Source organism: Corvus hawaiiensis, chromosome 2 (genome assembly GCF_020740725.1).
Source record: "Corvus hawaiiensis isolate bCorHaw1 chromosome 2, bCorHaw1.pri.cur, whole genome shotgun sequence".
Lineage (NCBI taxonomy): Eukaryota > Metazoa > Chordata > Aves > Passeriformes > Corvidae > Corvus > Corvus hawaiiensis.
The window spans coordinates 29001309-29023127 of record NC_063214.1 but is presented as its reverse complement, the minus strand read 5'-3'; the positions used below and the strand labels follow the sequence as shown (position 1 = coordinate 29023127).

Here is a 21819-nt window from a genome sequence, read left to right as displayed (position 1 = left end):
TATAACCAACTTTTAAATTTGCATATGAACAAAGTTAAAAAAAAAAAGTAATATACCTAATTTCTACAGTATTTTTCAAATGTTTTATGCATACTAAGTAATCATCTTGACAACTCCATGCCAAATGTTACCAAGCAGCTATTTCAACACAGAAGCTGCACAAAGATATGAAAACTAAAGCTATAGCTTCAGACCTAAGTAATAACAGAAAGCCTCTAACTGCTCCAGAGGCCAAAATATACAAATATTAGTGAAATGAAGTATCAATGCCAGCAAACTCAAGCAGTGACAGGATTCCCTGGCCACCATCCCCTTGTTCCAAGGTTTTCCATTACAGGTTTTGCATCCTGGTCCATGTTAAAGAAGGCCAAATCAATGCACAACAGGTTGCTTTTTTTCTTCCTTACTGAACTTAAACAAAATAGCTTTCTTGATAATTCACACTGTGCTGCATTTATCCCTCCCCCTCCAAGTATTTTCACTTCTTTACGATGAAGAAGAAACACAACTTCATTTCTGTTGGACTTTGGTTGCAGTTAGTAACTTTTATTTCTAAGTGATAGTGCGTACTGAAAGTTCAAAAGACTCGTGTTCTGTAAGAGTCAGATTTAATTAACTTTTTAAGTACTCTTCCTAGCTTTCTACAGCACCTACTGCTTTGCCATAGGTGTAATTTTTTTCTTTCAATGTCAGAACTGCATCAGTAGAAACAGAGTGAAATAGCACCCAGCAAAAAATGCGTAATTTAACAACCTGGATAGCAAGATTTGACAGTGTATTTTTAAAAAGAGCTTAAATGGTTCAGACACACCATGAGAATAAGTGGGACTTGAAGTAATTTTAGAAACCCCATTCCTATTTGTAATTCAAATAACTAAATAAAAGTCCTCAGCTGCTCATAGGATGTTAGCATCTCAAACATCATAGCTATGTGTGCATAGCAGAGCCTGTGGGTGCTTCTCCTCCTTGAAAAGCTGCAGTCTTGTGTGACATTCAGAGACCTTGTTTCAACAGCCCTTATTAACATTGCAAAGAAACATCTTCAGGATGGGCATCAGAATGACTGCTGGCCTTTTACAGGGGTGCTGCAAAAATAAGCAAAGAGTAAATATCTGTTTATTACAGTAGATGTGGAGGGAACCTTCCACTTCTAAGGCCCACATATTAGCCCCAGAGGCAGACCAGGACAGAGAGAAAGGCACAGAGGGACACCAAGAGCAAGGTACACAAGTAGTCTGGGACCTGGCTAGAGACTGCAACTGGAGGACAAGAAGCATCTCGACTGGACTACAGAAAGGCCTGAGGTGAGACCACCAATGGCACAAAAGAATGAGCTGCATTCCAGGAGCTGAAGCCAAGTGTGATTAAAGAGGCTGACAGCTCACCAAGAGTACAGTGAGCCAGCCAGCCACTCGGTAGGAAAGTGCCGGTGTACAAGAAGGATGCAAGGAGCAGCAAGATCTGCAGAAAGGCACATACCCTACTGCATGTACTGTCTACTGGGGACAAGTGTTCCACAAGGCAGCAATCTGCCACACTGAGCCCTTCAATCAAACCACAGCAATTTTGGGAGTGAGCACGTTCAGCACAGCTCCTTACAGAGAAGACTTTTTATCCCACCACCTGCTTTCCAGATCCGGTAAGGCTCTTCATACATGACTACAAAGAGGCTCAAACCAGGTTTTTGTTTAGTTGCCTTCCCTACTACCACAGAGGAGGTTTTAATAAAGTATTTATAAGCTGGTTTATAATGAAGGATATTTTTGGCAGAGAGCTTTACTGACCCGCAGTGCTAACAAAATATTACCTGCTTAGTGACAATAGCCCAAAGTTCCATTTCATTTTTAGCATTATACACTTGGTATAAATTGATATCTTATTAAAGTATAACCCTCGAAAGAGAAGAATTCTAATTCTTTCTTCAGCCCTAAACATCCTGCAAAACCAAGAACAGACTGAAAGGGCTGTTAACATTCACACCCAGTTTAGTTATCTGACTTGCCACAAAGTAATTATTACATTTGTTACATATTTAATATATAATTAACAGTACAGGTGATTGGGAAAGATTCATTATATAAGTCAGTCCAACACCTTTACTCACTTCAAACAGCACTTTGCCTTGAAAGCAATGACAGTGATTTCAATGGCAAATAGGCTACTCTTTGACAGGAGCCGAAGTGACCCAAACAGGTCCATTTTTGTAGTGAACTTGGTTTTCTCCTGTGTTTATAAACAGACTGCACATATATCATGACCTAGCATATACAAACAGACAAGTTATAAAGAGACCCGGATCTCTCAATGATAATGCACTATTGCATGACACTTAGATGTACCTTAACCACTAGAATATCAAGTCCAAATTATCTTCATGGTCTGTATATAACCTCTTTCAGTAATGAAACTGCTGTTATGGTTTCTGCTACTCCTATTTGAGACAAATATTGGAGCCACAAAGTGCAGCTGTGAGCTTCTCCGACAATTCCAGTTGGGAATGACAAAAGCTGAGATACCTTAGCCCCTTTATCCTCAAGGACAAGCTACAAACACTGTCTGAAGAGACAGATTAATTTCAGGCAATGATTAGTCTTGAGAGCAGCTGTAGTTACTGTACATAGGCTTTATGTGCTTGGAGAATCACTTAATTTGCAATTGTTACAGAAAACAGTGCACAGAAATATAACACAGTTGCCTGTCTTCCAAACATACCATTAGTGGAACTGCTCTGAAGTCAGTGTCCAAAATTTACAGCCTCTGCTTCCACTAGAAGCAGGTGGGTACTCATTTTCACTTCACAAGTCAGGCAGTTAAACCATTCCAGGGAAGCACAAACAGCATCAGTAGGTCATTGAGGAGCAAGAGATCTGGGAGACAGGAAATCAGTCACCTCCTTTGTGGTTTTCTTCTGTTACCCAGAAAAGCCATCAGTTTATACATCTCTCAGTACCTCAGCTGATCAACAGCTGCATACACACATTGTATGGTTATGACAGTTTTTCGTGTGAGTAAGGAAAACCAGTGAATTTCCTCTTGTATAGGAACACTTGTCTTTCATAGCCAAAGGTGCTGGGATGTTTGCAAGCATAGCTTGATTTTAATGTATCAGGCATTAAACAAGCAGAGACACAAAAAGGATGTAATAGGCCCGAATAAAATGACTGCATCTTTGAAAGTTTTAAAGACCAGAAACCTTAAACATGAGATTTGAAACAAAACTGAAACCACTATATTGTGTACATTACTACTGATATACCAATCCTGCAGTTAAAACTAAGATAAATGGCTTATACTCTGTTTACAAGATGCTAATCCAGAAGAGAAATATTTGAATGCTACCAAACAGAAGAGGTAATAAAGGTTTGGATAATGCCTTTAACCTGTGCTTTCTATAATGGAAACTCTGTATCTGAAGAAAAATATACCCTGAATAACTTGTTCTCCCCTTCAAACATTCGTCTGTGTGATTCTTTTCCATGAACACTGGTAAATTCCCTCAAGTCTGCAACTAAAACATCAAATCATAACCACAAAAATATACAAACCCTGACTTCATTGCCTGCATCTTGATATTTCACCTCATTGTTCTTGTGTATACAGCAGCCTTCGCTGTTTAACAAAAACCTGCAAATTTTTTGAGACAGCACTTAGGCCTGTCTTCAGATTGCACACAGCATTCACACATATGTAATTATCCACCTCAAGAAATGAAAAAAAAAGCTAGAAGCAAACAGTTATGAGAACTTTGACACCCTTTTTTGTTTGCATATTTCTGAAAATCTAAGGAACCTATTCTCCTTTCAGTTTCATCCTAGGAGAATGCCACAGACTGCAGTGAATTAGCACTTGATTCCACCGGCATCCACAAGCAATAACTGCTCATTCCAGGGCTCTGAAGCCTTGTATTAGAATATTTGTGAATCTTTAACAGAGATTTTTGCCTAGATAGCTTTCCTTTCACATAAATGTCATCATAGTATTTTATCATCTGGTTTAGGTAAGATCAGAAGGGTTGCTAAAGGATTTGCAGATTGGTCCACCAAGGCTAGCATTTGACCTCTGTAATAAGGTAATGCTGACATGTTTCTAATGAATGCAGCAGGCATGTGGCAGCCATACCACACTTTGACATTTTAACTCACTTAGCACATCAATTTTTAAGCTTTATTTATCAGTCAAGAAAGTACTTACAGGGTCAGAGGGACCACAGAAGTCTCTGAACACTTTTGAAGGATCGAATTGTCTAATCTCCATTGCTATGCAAGGGCCTGAACACAATTCTGAAACCATCTCCTGAAAGAGAAAAAAGACAGAAAAAAGTTGAATTTCTTTGGGCTTTAGCAAGGGTTGCATTCCTCCCCAATACAAGGCCCAAACTTACAGGACAGAAACAACTAAGAAATATTGGTGCATTTAGGTAAGCAAGGACACAAAACAAAGATACCATTAGTATTCACCACAAAAGAAATGTTTTCCATTTTGCTACTTGGTTTAGAAGGTGGAAATTGAAAAAAACTGGATATTCAGCTTCATCAGGATACTGAATAGCATATAACAGCATCTACAATAGTTTAAATTCTTTTGTAAGTACATCCTTATTGATCTGGACCTAGGTTTCATGGCAGTTATCTCATAACTTGTCAAACTAGATTGTATCACTGGAATGCACTTTGCTGGGTTTTAAGCCTAAAAAATCACGCTATGTTCAGCCAGTTCCACAGGCAGCAATGTACTTTGCAGTGTTCCCTACCAGAAGCACAGTACACAGCCTATATCTGTTTCCAAATATACACTCTCAATGGCTTTAAGTCATTAAAATGTCTCCTGGGCTTTTGGTTCTCACTGCCTTTTCCTCGAAGATTACTACAGAAGCTGAAACACACAAGCCAGCAGAATCTGTGCCTGTGGCACAACCTGTTAGGGAAAGGGTCCTGGTCTGGCAACATTCTTGTGATGTACTAATACTGGAATCGCAGTTACACTGAAATCATCTGTTTCCCTGGAGTCTCCAGGAGAGTAAAGAGACATCGTGAGCTCCGCGTGGGTGATGAAGATGGGTCTTAGTTTTCATAAGCTTAAATTAACTCTGGGCATTAGTGCCAATTTGGAGTTCGTTAATTAGAGGTATAGGTTTCACAAGCAGAAAGAATCTATTTTGATGTTCTAGTCTGACTTCCTTTTTAAAATCATGCCCTTATAATTGCATACTTGTCTAGAAATCTGGGCAGACAAGTTTTAAACAAATCAGGACAATTAAAGGGATCAAAAGCAATGAGGAAAGAGGAAAGGACAAAACATGCACAGAAAGTAAGGGAGTACAGGTAAGGACTAGCAAGGTGCTGCAGTCATGCCCACCAGCCACGGGCAGGTTAAAGATGAGCCATGGCAAAGGAAAACAGCATACAGAGTGGATGAAAGAGCAGAAGGAAAAGAAGAACTAAGTCCTTCCCTCCTTCTGTGAATTGTGACAGAAAATAAGTACACAATGACTCTGAGTCAAGCAGCACTGTTCCAAAAAGTTGCTATCCTCATAATGGATTCCATGCTGAGAATATGTGCCTAAGCTCCCCACTCTGAATTTTATCCAGTGCCTATCATCAACCAGATCCCAGGAAATCCCACTATTCCTCAAGGACATGAGAAGAGTGCAGACTAGCCTCATGCTCCACAGCATCAAGAAATATTTTAATTCCAAAAACTGTGTTATTCACCAACAGATACTCTGTTCAAAACAGGTCGAAGAGCCACTTATTTCATTCTGTTAAGAAACAGTAAATTGCCACAATGTCACTACTCTGCAGAATTTCATTAAATTCTGTCGTCTAAACAACTGTTAACTGGAAAGCAGAGAAAAAAGAGGTTTTTAACTTTAGTTGAATCAACTCATTGCAATTCCTGCAAACTGTGGTTATTCTTGTTCCTCCCTCTTTTATTGTTTCTGTCTCAGCATGGACATCCCACCAACAACGGCGAACAACATGAGCGAAGTTACTCCTGACTCCTTCATTACAGCACAAAGCTGAGACCTGAACACCAGCTGCCATCAGGTACAGCACACAGGCAGGTGGTTCTGTGTCAGACAAGCCTGGTCTACTTACACAGCCTCATCAGGTCCAGAGTTGAGTTTAAATAGCAAACACTGTTCGTCTGGTGAGGCTCCCAGTTCCAGCTACATCAAATTTTCTCTAGTAAATAGCTCATTCGTCAAATAGCATGGTTTGTGGTCAACCAAAACCATTCCTGGAGGGGGATCAAGCTCAAGGATTTTTGATTAACAAAGTGGATTCTGAGCTGATAAAAAATAATCTCACTTCTTTTTCCACATTTTCTGTTCTGGCTAGAGTAGGAAATACAAAGCAAAACAGCACAAAAACTAATCAACAGTATGTAAAATCCCATGTAGGAGATACTAACAAAGTTAAAATTTTGGGATTTTGGGCAACTGTACAGCTTTCTCTTTTCACAAAGTACTTCATATACAATGTCAAACCTTTATCTGACTGACAAAGAATAACCAGAAGAAATGGAAGTACAGTTTTTTAAAAGGATTTCTGGGTGCCAGTATCTTTTGTGATGAGTTATTTTGGAATGATAAATAAAATTCAGATCAAAGCAGATGGTTTGATCACATATGGTTTAGTCACATATATAAGAGGTCATATTCTTTCTCCAATATCCTACTTTGTAACATACTTTTTCCTGTTTGGACTGCACTGACGATATCCATGGCTGTTCCCATGTGTACCTTCTCCAGAACCCTTTACCATCGTGATTAGCTTTTCCACGTTTTCCTGTTTCTCAGATATCCTGAGTGCATGAAGATATTAATTTGATTTCTTTTCAGCTGAGCCAATCCAGCATATATAGCTTGAAGACAGAGCCCTAGATTCTCACTTTTCTGGATATCACCTAAAATGTATTTTATTTATTGACTGACCTTGTTTAAATGTCATCTTCCCTTCTGAGTAACTGTCCAGTTAAATTATATAACTAAAATTTGCAGCTTGTTAGAGGGTTAGAGATTGTACAAAAGAGCTGCAGAAAATGGTAGAGAAGTTCCAATTTTGTTCAAAACAGACTTTTGCAGTACTACAGGACTCTCCAGACCCTGAAATACTGGTCAGAAACTTTCATTTTTAAATTCTACCACATACCTACAAGTACACCTGTAGGTGTACTCCCTTTGGTACTTGTCAAAAATGATGTTCAGAGGTGGCCCTATGAGTATTCCTCATAGGGAATTCCTCTGAGAGGGAACTAACAGTACTCCTAACCCATTTAAAGACAAGTCTACAAATCCTGTTGAAGTAAGTTAGACTGAACAATCATAAAGGAGGAAAAAATAATAAAAATTTCATTTTCAGAGTAATATTGGTAAATACGTAGAAAATGTATAATAATGTAAGCACTTTTAAATTAAGGATAATTTGCATCATAATAGCATGGCAGTGAAGCTAAGCTCATTACTATGAGTAAATTACATAGTAAAGTAAAAATTGCTATGAGTAAAATGAACCAGAATACTCTGAGAGAAGGTGATACAGAAATACAAGCTCATCTCCTCACATTCCCATTGTTCTATCTGCAGTCAGGAAGTTTTATGTGACAGTACAACAAAGAATAATACTAGAGAGAGTCTCAGATGTCCACTGGGATTACAGCATATATTAAACATCTTCCTTTTTCTGAATATTTACAGAAGTCAGATCAATAAACCAAATAATAGTTCAAGATGTCGTTAGGAAAGCATCCAGTACAGCAGCCTCATTTCATTGTAAATGAAGTAATAAATACATATTCTGGTCCAAGCCACTACTGCAATATCCAATCAAACAACGAAGCAGGTGTGATACATTCTCATAGCTCACCATCAATAAGTAACTTTTCTGGGGGAAGCTGGGGATGTGATTCTGTTGTATTTTACAAATTCCTTGGCTGAACAATTTTCATGAAAGACTCTCCTCTATTATGACACACATAACACAGTTTTCACACTGAATTAGTTTATTTGAGAACAAACTAGAACTGTTCAAGATCAGGTTCATAAAAGAACCCATATCACAATTCCAAGCAATAAAAAATGTGGTAATTTCCTCACTTGAGCATATTTTATTTTTAAACAGATTCTTGTTGAACTTATGCTTACCAGGTATTCAGGGACAACACCCTTGTAAATCTCATAAAATTCTTCCACATTTGGACGCTCCAAGTTGAACTAAGAAAACCAAAATGTTAGCCAGTATGTATTAAACAACAGCACAAATACAGAGACACCCCTTCTTAACTGGCAAATATTCAGAATCCTCTAAGTTTTACTAGGAAAAAGGAATGGCTTTACTACTGCAATATGAAGCTTGTCAGCAATTTAGTTAATGATGCCACAGGCAACACAGCACACAGTACCTTTTTCCACAGCAAATACAAGTAGACCATGTAGTGTTGGGTGATCCCACTAAGAAAGGGGCTGTTCTACATTTGTGATGGGGATTTGAGTGATAGGGGAATTTCAGATCTTGAGACTTTCACCAAAATTGAAGGACAGGACTCTTGGGAACAATCTCTGAGCCAAATTCCTTTATCTGCTGAGGGTGTCAAAATCCCTTAAGTATCTTTAAAAGTATTCCCCATAATTCATACTAAATACGTATTTTTAAAAATTAAGGAAGGATATTAACAATAGTTTCATTAATCTTAGCTAGTACATTTTGTAAAGATATCTCACATTGCTCCAGAAGAGACAGATAGCATTAGCTCCCCTCCCAACTATAGGGAAACTCTGTATCTGAGAGAAGTGAAGTGTCTTGGTTCAAGGTCACTGAGCAAACAGAAACACATTAGCTGATCAATCAGATACTAAAATACAAACATTGCAAGGACAATGCTGATCCCAAAACACTGCTACAGTCTGCACAAGGGTTTTATATCACTGGAAGACACCTGTGCACTGCTGTGACGTGCATACAGCACTACTCCAGCTTCTGTTTATCATAAAAACACACAAAAGAAAACCTACCATCTGCAAAGCTGAGATCTCAAATCCTTCCTTGAGGATGGCTTTTACAATCTTTCCAGCAAGCCCTGAAGGAACATGGAAAATACAGTATTCAATTTTAAAAAGCAGAATTTACAACTGGAAGGTATTATGCCAATATACTGCTTATTCTCAAACTGAAGAAACAATGTTTGTGTAATGCTGTGAGAGGAAACAGAGAGTGGAGCTGAGTTCACATTCTGTACGTTCTATATGAGGTTATGTTAATGGTTTCAAACAACTAAATTCCCTGCAGCTGCTGAAAAGCATTTCTACCAAAAAAAAAGGTAATTAGTGAAGCATTTGCTTTTCTCAGATCAACTGCAAAACATCCAGTAGCTGCAAGACCAAGATTTATTTATTTTAACGAAGACCCATTGGCAATACTGATGCTTAGGCAGTCATCAATTCAGAGCACCAGCTGTCTTTTCTTTTACAGTGTTCACCAGAGTGCAGGTCCTACTTTAAGTCAGAAACAATGCAGGATGATAACAAATGTTGCCAATAAAGTAGCACTGGAGTTCATGTCTTCTATGGGAAAACCACTTTAGTGCAATATAACCTACTCCTTCTAAGTTTATAGCTCACAAATATGCTATTGCAGATGATACTGCTTGCTTTATTCTCTACAGAACACATCCTGAAACACTGAATGATATTGTAAAACAAAACACTAAACTTCAGAAAACAAGAACCACTGATTTCCCACTGAATGTGCATTTTAGATTTGCCCGTGCTTGTAAGATCAGGCCATTTTGAAGATTATGTCAGCCAAGCACAGTACTCTGTGTGAGTGAATTTCACAGAATCATTGTTTTTTATAGAATGCAAATGCCTGTCCTCTTGTACAATTTGTGAGAAACTATGAATTTCTGGACATTTATTTAGAAAATAATTAATCACAGAAGAATACCCTGTAATGAATGACAACAGCAGGATGTGACTCCTGGTCATTAAATCCTTTTACGAAGTAGCCTTCAAATTGGAGGATACTTAGCACTATATAAATTTAGAGATGAGAATAAAACAAAGCTACTTATGGAGGTTATAGCACACTCAAGACACAACCTACTAATACCTGTGGCATAGGATTGGGGAGCTTCCTACCACATTAAAAGGTCAATGGAAGCTCTGAGTAAATGAGACTGATAGTTGAAGGGCTTTCAAAAACTGTATTTACAAATGAAAATGAAAGAAACATGTCCCTGAAGTATTTCCTACCATATTTTCACATTAAGGTTTATGGAGAAAAGCCTTCCCTCTACAAAACACTGCGTATTTCTCCCAAAAATCTTCCAACTACTAAAGGGAAAACATGAGATTTTGGTGCATACTCAGTCCATGCAGCTCTTTGTGTTTACAGAACATAGAAACAAGCAGAGGCAAATACAGTTCCTGTCCCACTATACTGTTCCACCATGTTCTGGTGAAAGTTTCCTTTTAATGCTCCTCTGAACCCAGGGGAAAAAAAAAAATCCCCTTTTTTTTCAAGGTTTAAAAAAAAGAAAAATTGCCACAGCAAAATGAAGGGAATTGAACAGGTTTGGCCAGGAAATGCAAGACCACATCAGAGAGAGAAACCAGAGCTCTCATTTCTTTTTGTCCACCCTGCTGGAAACACTGAGCAGCTCAGACGCTTCCCCACAGGTTCCACTGAGGCAGTGAGCCTTCAGTCTTGTTTTCAGGGATGAATGGCCAGTTTATAAAGAGATTAAGTGACTGGCTGGGAATCACTCAGGAAATTAATAAATAAATAAAATTAATTAATTAATTGAATCTGTGACACAGCATAAACATTTCCTCATTCTCAATCTTCAAAGACAATACTCCAGTCAACTGCGCCTCACCAGAAACCAACAAAGACAAAGAAAGGGCACTGGCAGATACACTGGCAGGTCACTGTCACTTGCAGGGAAAAAGCTATGAGAAAGATAAGGGACAGCTGCTTGCCCTGACAGATGATCATTTTATACCTAATCAGCCAAGAATGGGCTACTTGCATAGGCACTCACAGCCAGTGAGGATCTAATCAAAATACATCAAGTTATGGGGTATTACGGAGATCTGCTTTTTACAGAACTTTTGTCTTCAGCAGTTTTACAACTTACAAGCAAAATCCATGTTTTAGAGAAACAAAGGGGGACTCTGTTAAGCTTTCTGGGCTGTTTCTCTACTGAAGTCACTAAGACCTATCTTTGCTGTAGAGAGGAGATAGTCTCCTTTAACGATAGAAATTAAAGTAAGAAGGTATTTTGCATAAAGATCTTTAATGCAAGGTTCCTTTAATAATTGTGATAAACCTATCAAGATTTTCCTCTACATTGTGTTTCTGAGTTCACTCTCACTCATGAGAGCAACAGAGCACTTTGCTGCTCCAGACAGATTGCCCATGCCTGCAACACCCAAAAGGCTTAACCAAAGGACTTATTGTCACCATTCAGACAGATGGATACCTCATACAAAAAATTCAAAATGCCTTGAGGAAGAAGGGGCATGAGATTCCATTTATGTTTGCAAAGCAGGGTGTTAGCTCCACTTCCCAAATGTGGGAATTGAGGCAGAGGAGCATAAGCAAGTTGCCAGTGGCAGCACAGATCTACAGATCCAGTGACTTGGCTCCCTTGTTCCAGTTTAGGAAATCCATGTATCATTTCTCCTAGAGACGCTTTCCTCTCAAATCCTACCTGAACCAAAATAGAAACAAGATGCACGAAGGCAATCCCCAAGCAACAGAAGAGCGGAACCTCAAGGCTCGGCTTGAGATCTGTTTGAGGCTTTCAGCCAGTTGTGTGACTGAACTGGGACATATCCTCTTCTTTGGGGGCAGACAAGGCTCAGGAAAAGATGAACTAATTAAGAGTGCCATTTCAGCAGCTTTCAATAATTCTTTTCAACTTTAAAATCCAAATCTGTAGTGAAAAAACAGCTTTCTAAGGACCCTTCAAAAAGGGTCAGTGGATGTTTAAAATGTGATTACATTAAGAACCCAAATCGAAGCTGCAGATTAGGTACCGGTTATGACGAATTTTCAGTCGCAAAGCACAAAAGAATCACAAGCATTAGTAAATAAAACTGAGGGAATTTAACACTAATCCAAGCAAATAGAGTGAAAGAAAGGGAGCACAGGCACACATTTTATGTCTGCTAGGCAGCATTATGTTACTACATACCTAGTATAAGACAGATAATTTTCCAACATATTTCAATCAGGTAAAATGATGAAGTACCAAGACTTCCTCACTTACATTAATATTCTAAAATTTGCTGCTTTACAACATACAGTATTTGAAAATTTTCCTTCATTAAGAAACAGAAATTAGCAGGGACGACATCAGACTGAAAAATGTTACAACTGTTTGCAGAATTAGGCATTGGGATAAAATAAATCAGTTTCATGAAAGTCACTTTTAACCTAATAGCACTTTAATCAATGAGCCATAGCATCTGTGCTACTGGGACCTTTCAGTCCCAGTGCACTGTGAACCACCAGCCCTAGGAGTCGGAATGTTACATTCTCTTCCCTTGGCCTGTTTCCTACTTTAACCATTCCTCTGTTAAAAGCTCATTAGGCAAGACAGCAGACTGCTTTCAAAGCAAGGCAAGACTAGCTTCCTCATCTCAGCCTCCATATGTCATTTTTTAAACCCTTCCAATAATTAAAAATAATTCCTCTTAAACAACAGGGGTTTTTGACAGGAATACAAAAACTGCCATGACTGATCAGATTAATGATCCACCTCATCCAGTAACATATTTCTAAAAGCAACCTGTACTGGGTACTTAACATATCACTAACTATAAGTAGCAATTTCATTTCATGTCTATTTTTGACATTTTGAAATGCAATTTTGCTTCACAGTATAATGAAATAATCTGATTCTTTGCTGCCAAGTGGTAAGGTCCTATTTCAAAACTTCAGAGAATCATGATCGGGCGTGACTCCAAGCAAAGTCCTTTTTGAGCTCTGGAAGACGGAAAAGTGGGATTCAGAATTGGGTCCCCCTGCAATGTATTTTATTTGAAGTTCTCACTAATCTTTGTTTCAGACAACATTGAAAAATACTGGGCAGTAAGTAAATGAGAGATATCCTTCTGAAAAAGGGAACTTCTTCCTATCAGTTGGTCAACCTATCCCCTGAAGAACAAGGTTTCTCTCTCTGTTCTTCTTTTTCTGCTTAGGAATAACACAACTCTTGGCATTTTTACAATGCAGAATAAATATACCATTTCTAGATTCCCCAAAAGTTTGGTCATAGTGATAATCTATAATTATTGGTCTCCCAGCCCCACTGTGCACTGTACGAAAAAGGATAGGCAGTCATTTTTGCATCTGTGCTCTGGCACACCAAGTGAATGACAGAGGGTCTCCTGAGTGACACACACTGGGCCTGCAAAGGAGAAAGGGACCTCAAAAGCTACCCAGGCTAGCAATGAGACCAGCAGAAACAGACAGAAGAGAGAGAAGCATGGGAGGAAATGATGAGAGAATATTGTTCATAGCAATAGAATCCAAGACTTTTCATTATTCCTCATTTCTGTCTAGGTATTGTATTAAAGGAGAACCTCAAGAAGTTTGAAGGGCAGCTTTACAAACATTTATGGAGAACTCTATCAACACTGCAGCACTGGTGAAAACCTTAACAGAAAATATTCATTTGAAAATACTCAAAGTTAAAGGAGTGACGACAAAAGATATCACCACAGCCTTACTGGAAAATAGAAGTCAGGATACTGCTAGCACAAGAAAAATTATGCATGCAGACAGTAAATCTCAGGGGGGCCTTGACACCAAAATGACCGAGTGTGTGACGTGGCTGAGAACGGGAACTGACAGATTCAGAGGGGGTGAAAGGTTCAAAGGCTTAATCCCAGCTGCAACTTTCTGAACCAATATGAACAAGGCAAGACCACACTTGTGTATGCCAGACAGGGCATTATAAGACACTGAATGATGAAAATCCGTAGGGGAAAAAAGGGTATTCTGGGAATTCTTGCATGGGAACAGATGGGGAGAGTCACACTTAGCATTCGGATACAAAAGGCCCATAGGGAAATCAAAGGCAAAGATCACAGCCAAACTACACTAAGTATCCAGCAATTTGGCTGTGCAGTGTGTGCCACTGGAGAAGAGAATTTGAAGAAGAAAGAAATATTATGAAGAAAGGTCAGTATCTCTGCAACAGTTATGCTGAACTCAATCTGATAGTTGTAGATCTACAAAAAAACCCAAACCCCAGAAAAGCTTAGGTTTCTGTCTTTCTTTGTTCTTGTGTTGAAAGAAAGTTTAAAAAGAAATATCCAGTTTGCTTTGCTCTTTCTTTCAATATGTTCATTACTTTGTAGTCCTTTAGCACATCCACTCAGATTTTTTTTTTTTTTTTAACTAAGGAAGATTATGGTCAATCATCCTGGCTAGTAGAATGCTTCTATGGCAATACTAAGTTTCATTTATTTTTGCTTATCTCTTAAGTGTGAGCAAAACTAAACATGATGTTTTAGCTGAGGCTGTACCACTGGATTATACAGTGGCATTCAGTAATATAATTCAAACCATTCACAAGCTCACTGGCATTTCTTTCCTTTTTTCTGGTTATCCCTGCTGAACACTGTGCATGAGACTTCTCATGAATGGTTACAGTTACAGAGAGGAAGTGGTTAAAACTATTCCTTGGAATGTGCATTAGCCCATAATTATAAACAGTAACTTTAATCTACTATTTCACTGTCAACTAAATTAACTCTGGAGGTTAAAACCCTCATGAGATCCACTATAATCTGCTCCAGTTTTTACTAATTTTATATTCTACTTCCCATGGAAGGTTCACCAACTCACCGTCCTAGATCAATAGTAAATATACTGGAAACTCTGTAATTTTTCAACTTGGAAAAAGACTATCACATTTTCCTACATTCTGTGTCTTGGCTGTTTTCAGAGCCAGTATCTTGCCTCTCTCCTTACACTCTGATTTGAAAAGGGCAGTAAAAGAAGAGACTTCAATATATTTACCTTCTGCTCCAAGGTACAGTGAGTTAGATTAGGCATGGCCACATTTTTTTCATTTTTCTAAAATGTTCTCAAAAATTTCTGGTAACTTCAGGCTCCATTACATGCTCAAATATTGGGCCAGGGATACACTATATAGTTTTCCTTAATGATTACATTAAATCTTCTCTCATCTAAATTAGTAAATATGCTCATATTTTGTAAATGTACTTATAGAAAGCTGTATATCCCTGTCCTACCCATCTCAGGTTAAATAAATAAAACCCATCAAGTTTTCACTTGCTAAATCTCTTATGTTTTTTGCTCACTTTTTCTGTTATTTTTGAAACACAGTGCCCAGAAACTGGACATGATACACAAGTTGGATTCTCATGAGCATTGAGCAGAACTAGTGGGGACATTGTGAACACGGATTGCTCCTGTTTCATCACTATACCAACCATTTCTCTACAAACTTTTCACTGATACCCTGCCAGCTCTTCTCTATTTTATATCTGTGCATTTATTTTCCCTTCTCCACGGTAGTGCTATGCAGTTTATATTCAGTTTCATCATCTTCGCATCGCTTCATTTCTGCAGTTCATCAGGAATGTTCTGAATCGTAATCACATCCTTCAAAATTTCAGTAGGCACTTGGTATCATGTGTGACCATTGCAAGCATGCTCTGTCCTTCCCCATCCGAGCCATTAATGACAATATTGACAAGAACTGGCCCCAGGATGCCTGACAAGACTTCATTTGTAAAGCCCTTTTAATTTGACATGCTCATGTCCAGTCCAACATTCAGGGAAACATTTAAAGCTATGTAGATGCCTATGCTGCAAAGATCTAAACACACCAATTACTCTACTAAAGGAAAATTCTGGTTTCCTAACAGCAAAGAACTTTCACAAAACCACTGATATTCAAGTGAATTAGGCTATCTGACACTGTTTTACCTTCCTTTAGAGAAAGCATACTTGGAGAATTCAGAGATCAACAAAGCACATTTTCCTTCACAAAAGACATGCTGGTAAATGTCCATCATACGTCCATCAACCACTGAGTGATTTAAGTGAAATTATATACACCTGATTCATCAGTTTCCTTGGTATGGAAGAAGTTTCATTATCCTGAAGCTCCCTGGTCCACTCTTAGAATTGACTTTTCTCTAAGCCTTTACAAGTGAAAATCCCAAAAGGCAGTAGTAAACATTTCTAATGCCTCTTTTTTTAAATGTTAATACCATCATCCCTGCACAGAGATGATTTTCAGTAACATGAACACCACCAATACAAGTCTACCGAACACAAGCAGGAAATATGTTCTTTCCAGTCAAAGGATACTTAGGAGCTTCAGCAAGGATTGGCTGTGGCATTTGATCTGTTTGCTTCTCTGAAGTGTATCTCCTCCTATTCCTTCCTGTCTCAAACTGTCAGAAAGGATTTTCAAATTCAGTTCACCTCCTCCTCTACCTTAATCAATTCAAATGTAAAATATATTTTTCATACTTCAAAAAAATAAATGGCACTTCCCCACTAGCCATTGAAATCCAAAATCAGTCTAAGCCAGGAAACCAATGCCAAGGTGCTAAAACTTTATGCAGGAAATAAACGAGAAATGCTATGGGCTTGGTTTCAAAACCAAATATCCCAGGCAAGGAATATCCATCACTACAACTACAGCAAAGAATTCAAAACACAGATGGAAGCGTATGGATGACTGATCTCATGAAAGCTAAATTTTTTTATTCTAAAAAATGGTGATGAAGTGGCAAAGGAGGTTGTTTTCATTTCAATCACTTTTTTCTAGCTTCTCTAAAGAGAAAGAAACCCAACCAAAAAAAACCCAGCACCACTAGACACCACCAAATGCTTCAACACCCTATATATAATATATATTCAGGGAAAACATAAGAAACAAACTGCATCTCATTTGACATAAGTACGTCTCTTCCCTGGGCAAAGCTGTCTGCGAAAGAATGCCTGCAGCTGAAAGCACAGGGTTTTACTAGTTAGTCCTCACATGAGTGCAGCACTGAGATTGCCATATCACATGTGGGAATACCCTGAGGTCACAGCTCAAACCATCCACTGCACTTTGAAGTATCTGCAAAGATTTGTGTTCATTCCGCATTTTTTTTTTGTTTCCAGATTCTATCTTCAAATAATTCCTTCCAGACTTCTAATTGTTAAGTGCATCAAGGCTATCACTGATGCCCCCTGGCACTCAACCTTGTAGACAAGATCCAAAGAAAAGTTCTGCCTACAATGAGGTGAACTCCGTGGCATCTGCACTTCACCTTTCTATTATGCACACTTATCACAGACAGAAGATGTATTTTCAGATTACTTATGAGAGAATTGCACTCCTCACTTTTTCTCAAGCCAGTTTCTGACAACCTTGTTCTAATTCTAGGTCTCCTGAAAATAAAAATAATTAATTACTCAAACTTATGCCTAAAAGGGTAAAAAAAGGAAACAATTTCCAGAGTTTTCTTATGTAATGAGTACAAATTGTCTTGAGAAAAAACTATGAAATAGATATGTAGTGCTAAGAGTGATAATAGATTTGTACCTCTACTATGCCATCCTCTTCTTCTTTTTTAAAGCTTATTCAATTTCCTAGCTACACACATGTAAGTACACTTAGCATGATACAGATGTGAATTGGACGTTTTCCTAGTGATGCCTTCTCTCTTTCAAAGAGCAACAAGTGTATTGTGTGTCAGGACAGTTCTTCAGTTGTCTGCAGTCAGATAATCCACTACAATTCTGCATTCCCATGCTCTACAATCCTCTCTTCACTCTCCTATACAGTAACTTGACTTGAGATTCTATATAAGTAAGCCTTGTTTCTGTACCTGCCTGAGACTGAACTACCATCCTTGGTATTCTTTTTGTCACATTCAGGTTTGTCTTTGGAGCTACAAACTACTCTCTCAACTGGAATTTTTCTGCCTTTGCATAAAGAAGAAAATATGATTCTTATGATTTCCTGTCATGCAATGTTTTGTTAATCAATGTAAAGTTCTACAACTTTCTAAAGCTGTCCACTAGCTACTAAGTTAATGTAGAAGAGCTCTGTAAGTTTTATCATCCACCCAGAACAGGTCTAAAACCACATTTCCAGAGAATATCGTTTCCACTTGGAAATAACTTATTTCTGCTCCTTTTGTTTTCTCTGAGATTTAAATTTTCATTAGTTGGAGAATACTGTGGAAGACAGGACTGTATTTTTTTTTTAATTACATAGAGGAAAAAGGATTTAACTTACCAGAAACGTTAGAACAAAATCTCAAGCTTAACACATACTAGGAGAACAAACCTGTCTGGGTAGTTAGCCTCATGCCTAGGAGCTCTCAAAACCATAGAGCTTTCCTTGCCTCCAGGCAGACCTTTCAATTTGCTTATTACACAGTTCTGACCTCAGCCTTTATAGCCTGATCATCACTATTTTCAAAATTTTCCCCTGCTAATTCTTCAAAGGAAGTAGCTAAAGGCCACATCAAAGAAACTTTAAAGCAGTCATGAAATACCAAAGTCTACTTCCTACAGCAAACATGGCTAAACTGTTACACATAAAAATATTAAAGTTAATCCCACCCAGTGATCTACAGGGTGCTATTTCTGCTCACAAAACAGTCGAGTCGTAACTGTGCTCAGGGCATTAAACTGATATTTATCCTTCTTGGTGAATTTACAATTTTGGCTTCTGAGCACTAGTGCTAATACCTCTAGATCTACTAGCACAAGAGGAATTACAAAAAGAGAATGTCTAAGTGATTGCAACTATGATCTTGTATCTCAAGTATCAGAAGCACAAGAAGCAGGAGGATTACAGAACACAGACCCACACAAAAAATTCCAAATTATTAAACAACTTAGCCATACAATCCTAGAGCTGTGCTTACTAGTTACCATCCTCCTTGACTGAAAACTGGTCTCAGGAGAAGAGGAGAAAACTAAAAGACACTGAGAAGTTAACAGATTCTTGAGGATTTGATAAATCACATCATGTCTTCCTGATGCAATCCTGGTCAGAATAAATTTGCATGGAGTAGCATCAGGTTGCTTTTGCATTCTTCTAGCTCTCAGTGAAGAGGAACTGGACTGCTCTTGCAAAGCCTATTCAGAGTTAAAATACAGCCACCTCACTGCTTCCAGCCAGGGAAACTCTCCATCTCTACTGGGAGCAACAACCAGTGAGCTAAAGCTGTCTAGTCCAGAGCTCTGGGCTACATTGGCCTACCCACCCCTGACCCTCCCCAGAAGAATTATGCTGACACCAGACTGACAGAATAGCTATGGCCTTACTTTTTTAGGAACACGTGTAAGGCACACATTCCTAGAGGGCCAGCGATGCCATCGCTCCAGGATTACCAGCACCCTTGACAGCTGAAGGTAAACTTCACCTTAGCACCCCAACACTCTCTATCAGGCCCCAGGGTTCCACTGCAGCCTGGCAGACATGCTGACACTCCTGCTTACAGGAATTCTCAGGTGCTGGGGCAATGCACCAGGTCCTGCTGTGGCTGGCCAGGCTGTGCTGCTGCGGCTGCCTAGGGGCAGATGCTTCTGTATGTCTGTCAGGAGAGAAGCAGCAAGGCCAGAAATAAAACCAACACTGATTTTCCACTAACTTTGTCACTGGATAGCAACCCCTGTGGCAATCAAAGTCACTCCCTAAGAGAGTATTCTGCCCAAGAATTAACCAGTATAAACTAGAGATTACATCCAGCCTTTTGACAGCAAGTTAAACTCACTGAAAAGCACCCTAGTTTACAGCTGCTGTTAAAGGAAATCATCTTCCAGGATAGAAAACCAGGAAGATTTTCTTTCTAAGAATCAGTTATGCAACAGACTCTGGAGGAAAAACAAACACTGGGGAAAAGGTCCAGAAAGCAAAATTCAAATCATTAATGCAGTCAAATGTCTCTGCAGAAATAATGACTAAATCTCCATATAAACTCAAGTACGTAAATGTAACTTTATGTAATTGTAGATATGTAATGAGAAGCTTATATTCACAGTAATTAGATAGCCAAGTTCAAAGCCTCAGCAGTGTATAGGAAATTGCAAAAAGGTTTATTTTTAGATACTCAATACTGAAAATTTGTAGAGCACAAATCAAAACTCCAACACAAAAGATGCTCTGCTGCTTTGACCCACATAAATTTCTCTCCATGCCTCTGGCTTTGCCAAACCACCTTTTCACACTGACGGCCTTTCCTCTCCAGATGCCGTGTTTCCACTTACCTGCTCCCCCCCATAAACAGCAGGGTGGACAGCCACAGGAAGAAGCACTGGCGCTGGGGGTAAGCAAGTTGCTCAATTTTAAGACCACCCAGTTTCCTGCATGCAATTTTGCCAAAAGGGCAGCCCACAAGTCATTACAGCACCTGCTTCAGCTGAGATACAGGAGATGTTGCTGGTACAACCAGAATGTCTCAAGTACCACTGAACACAGTTGCTCACAGACATTAAAAGGGAGATGACTGAGCACCTGCTTGCCCATGAAAAGTGGTGATAAATAATTCCGTGGTTTGCTTTGATTGTGTATGCAGCTTTTGCTTTACCTATTAAAGTGTCCTTATCTTAACCCATGAGTTTTCTCACTTTTACTCCTCTGATTCTCTCCCCAGTCCCAAAGAAGTGAGCGAGTGGTTGTGTGGGGTTTGGCTGCCAGCTGCAGTACAACAACAACAAAATGTTAGAACAGTTTGCTGACTCAGAAAAGTCAGTTCTGACTTCTTCATTTTGTTAAGGGTAGTAGTCACAGCTGCATGGAGGGAGAATGCCGACAAAAGGTACACTTTTTGTCTTTCAAATTTTAGTTGCTTTTTGGCAGTTGTCCTCTGACTTTCCAGCCCTCTGTGGTGTGAGAAAAAGAACTATGTAGGGGACATTAAGAGCTCAGGCTCTCTAAGGCCTCAGGACTATATAGGAGACATTAAGACCAGCGCTCACACTGCAAAGATGGATGTGCACATACATTTTTTGTTTATCTATATCCATACCTCCTCTTCTCTCTCTCACCACCCTCACCACCTACAGGCACTCACACTCCCAGAGAGAAGTGCAAGTAGGGTCAGAATTTGTCTTCTGGCGACTCAGAAAAATTCAGAGAAGTTCAAGAAGAAAAAAGTAACAGACAGGGCACTATGAAATCTACAGAGACGAGTAAGATTAAAAATAAGAAGAGAAAACCTGAGCTCACTAGGATAAGAGTCTGAGCCCCTATATGTAGTTGAAATTATATCTTAAGTCTAAAAAAAAACAGTCCCAGCCATCCACTTTGCTATTTTTACACTCAAATGAAGGACCCTAACAATCCTTCCACAAGAAAGTGAGTCCTCTGCAAACATGTACCTAGGTAAAATCATAGTCCCAGCTGCTGCCCATATTTCTGTAAAAGGAACATCACCGTGTCTTTCCTGCATGGCAGACTTATCAGTAGCAGATACCATGCAAGGTCTGGAAGAGATAACAGGCATATAATGAGTAGCAACTACGAGACTCTTTCTTGTGGAAGCCTTTTTTTAATTTCAGCAAGCTCTCCAGGCATCCCACTTGAGGTGTGAAAGGCCTGGAAACTGCTCCAGCCACTTCTATTTCCATTTAAGCTATCCACAAAGCAGTGATTAAAATGTTGCAGTGTGCTCTGCATCTTACTAAGAAAAAATTCTATGCTCTCACATGGTGATATTTATTCTGCATTCAAAAATTCTGTTTCGGTGCCTGAGTCAAAATATTTTACTGCACTCACTGCTCCTACACATGCTCCTGGATCTAAGTACAGGAC

The 21819-nt window shown here is 38.9% G+C and overlaps 1 protein-coding gene across 1 annotated transcript in view; it reads right to left on the bottom strand.

Annotated features, from left to right (window-relative positions):
• NME7 (NME/NM23 family member 7) overlaps positions 1-21819 on the bottom strand; it is a 90526-nt gene that overhangs the window by 31701 nt on the left and 37006 nt on the right. The window contains exons 8-10 of the mRNA XM_048293988.1: positions 9014-9078; positions 8147-8215; positions 4192-4293 (exon numbers count right to left, since the gene is read on the bottom strand). Coding sequence (XP_048149945.1) covers positions 4192-4293; positions 8147-8215; positions 9014-9078 — 236 coding nt within the window. The remainder of the gene's footprint in view (positions 1-4191; positions 4294-8146; positions 8216-9013; positions 9079-21819) is intronic.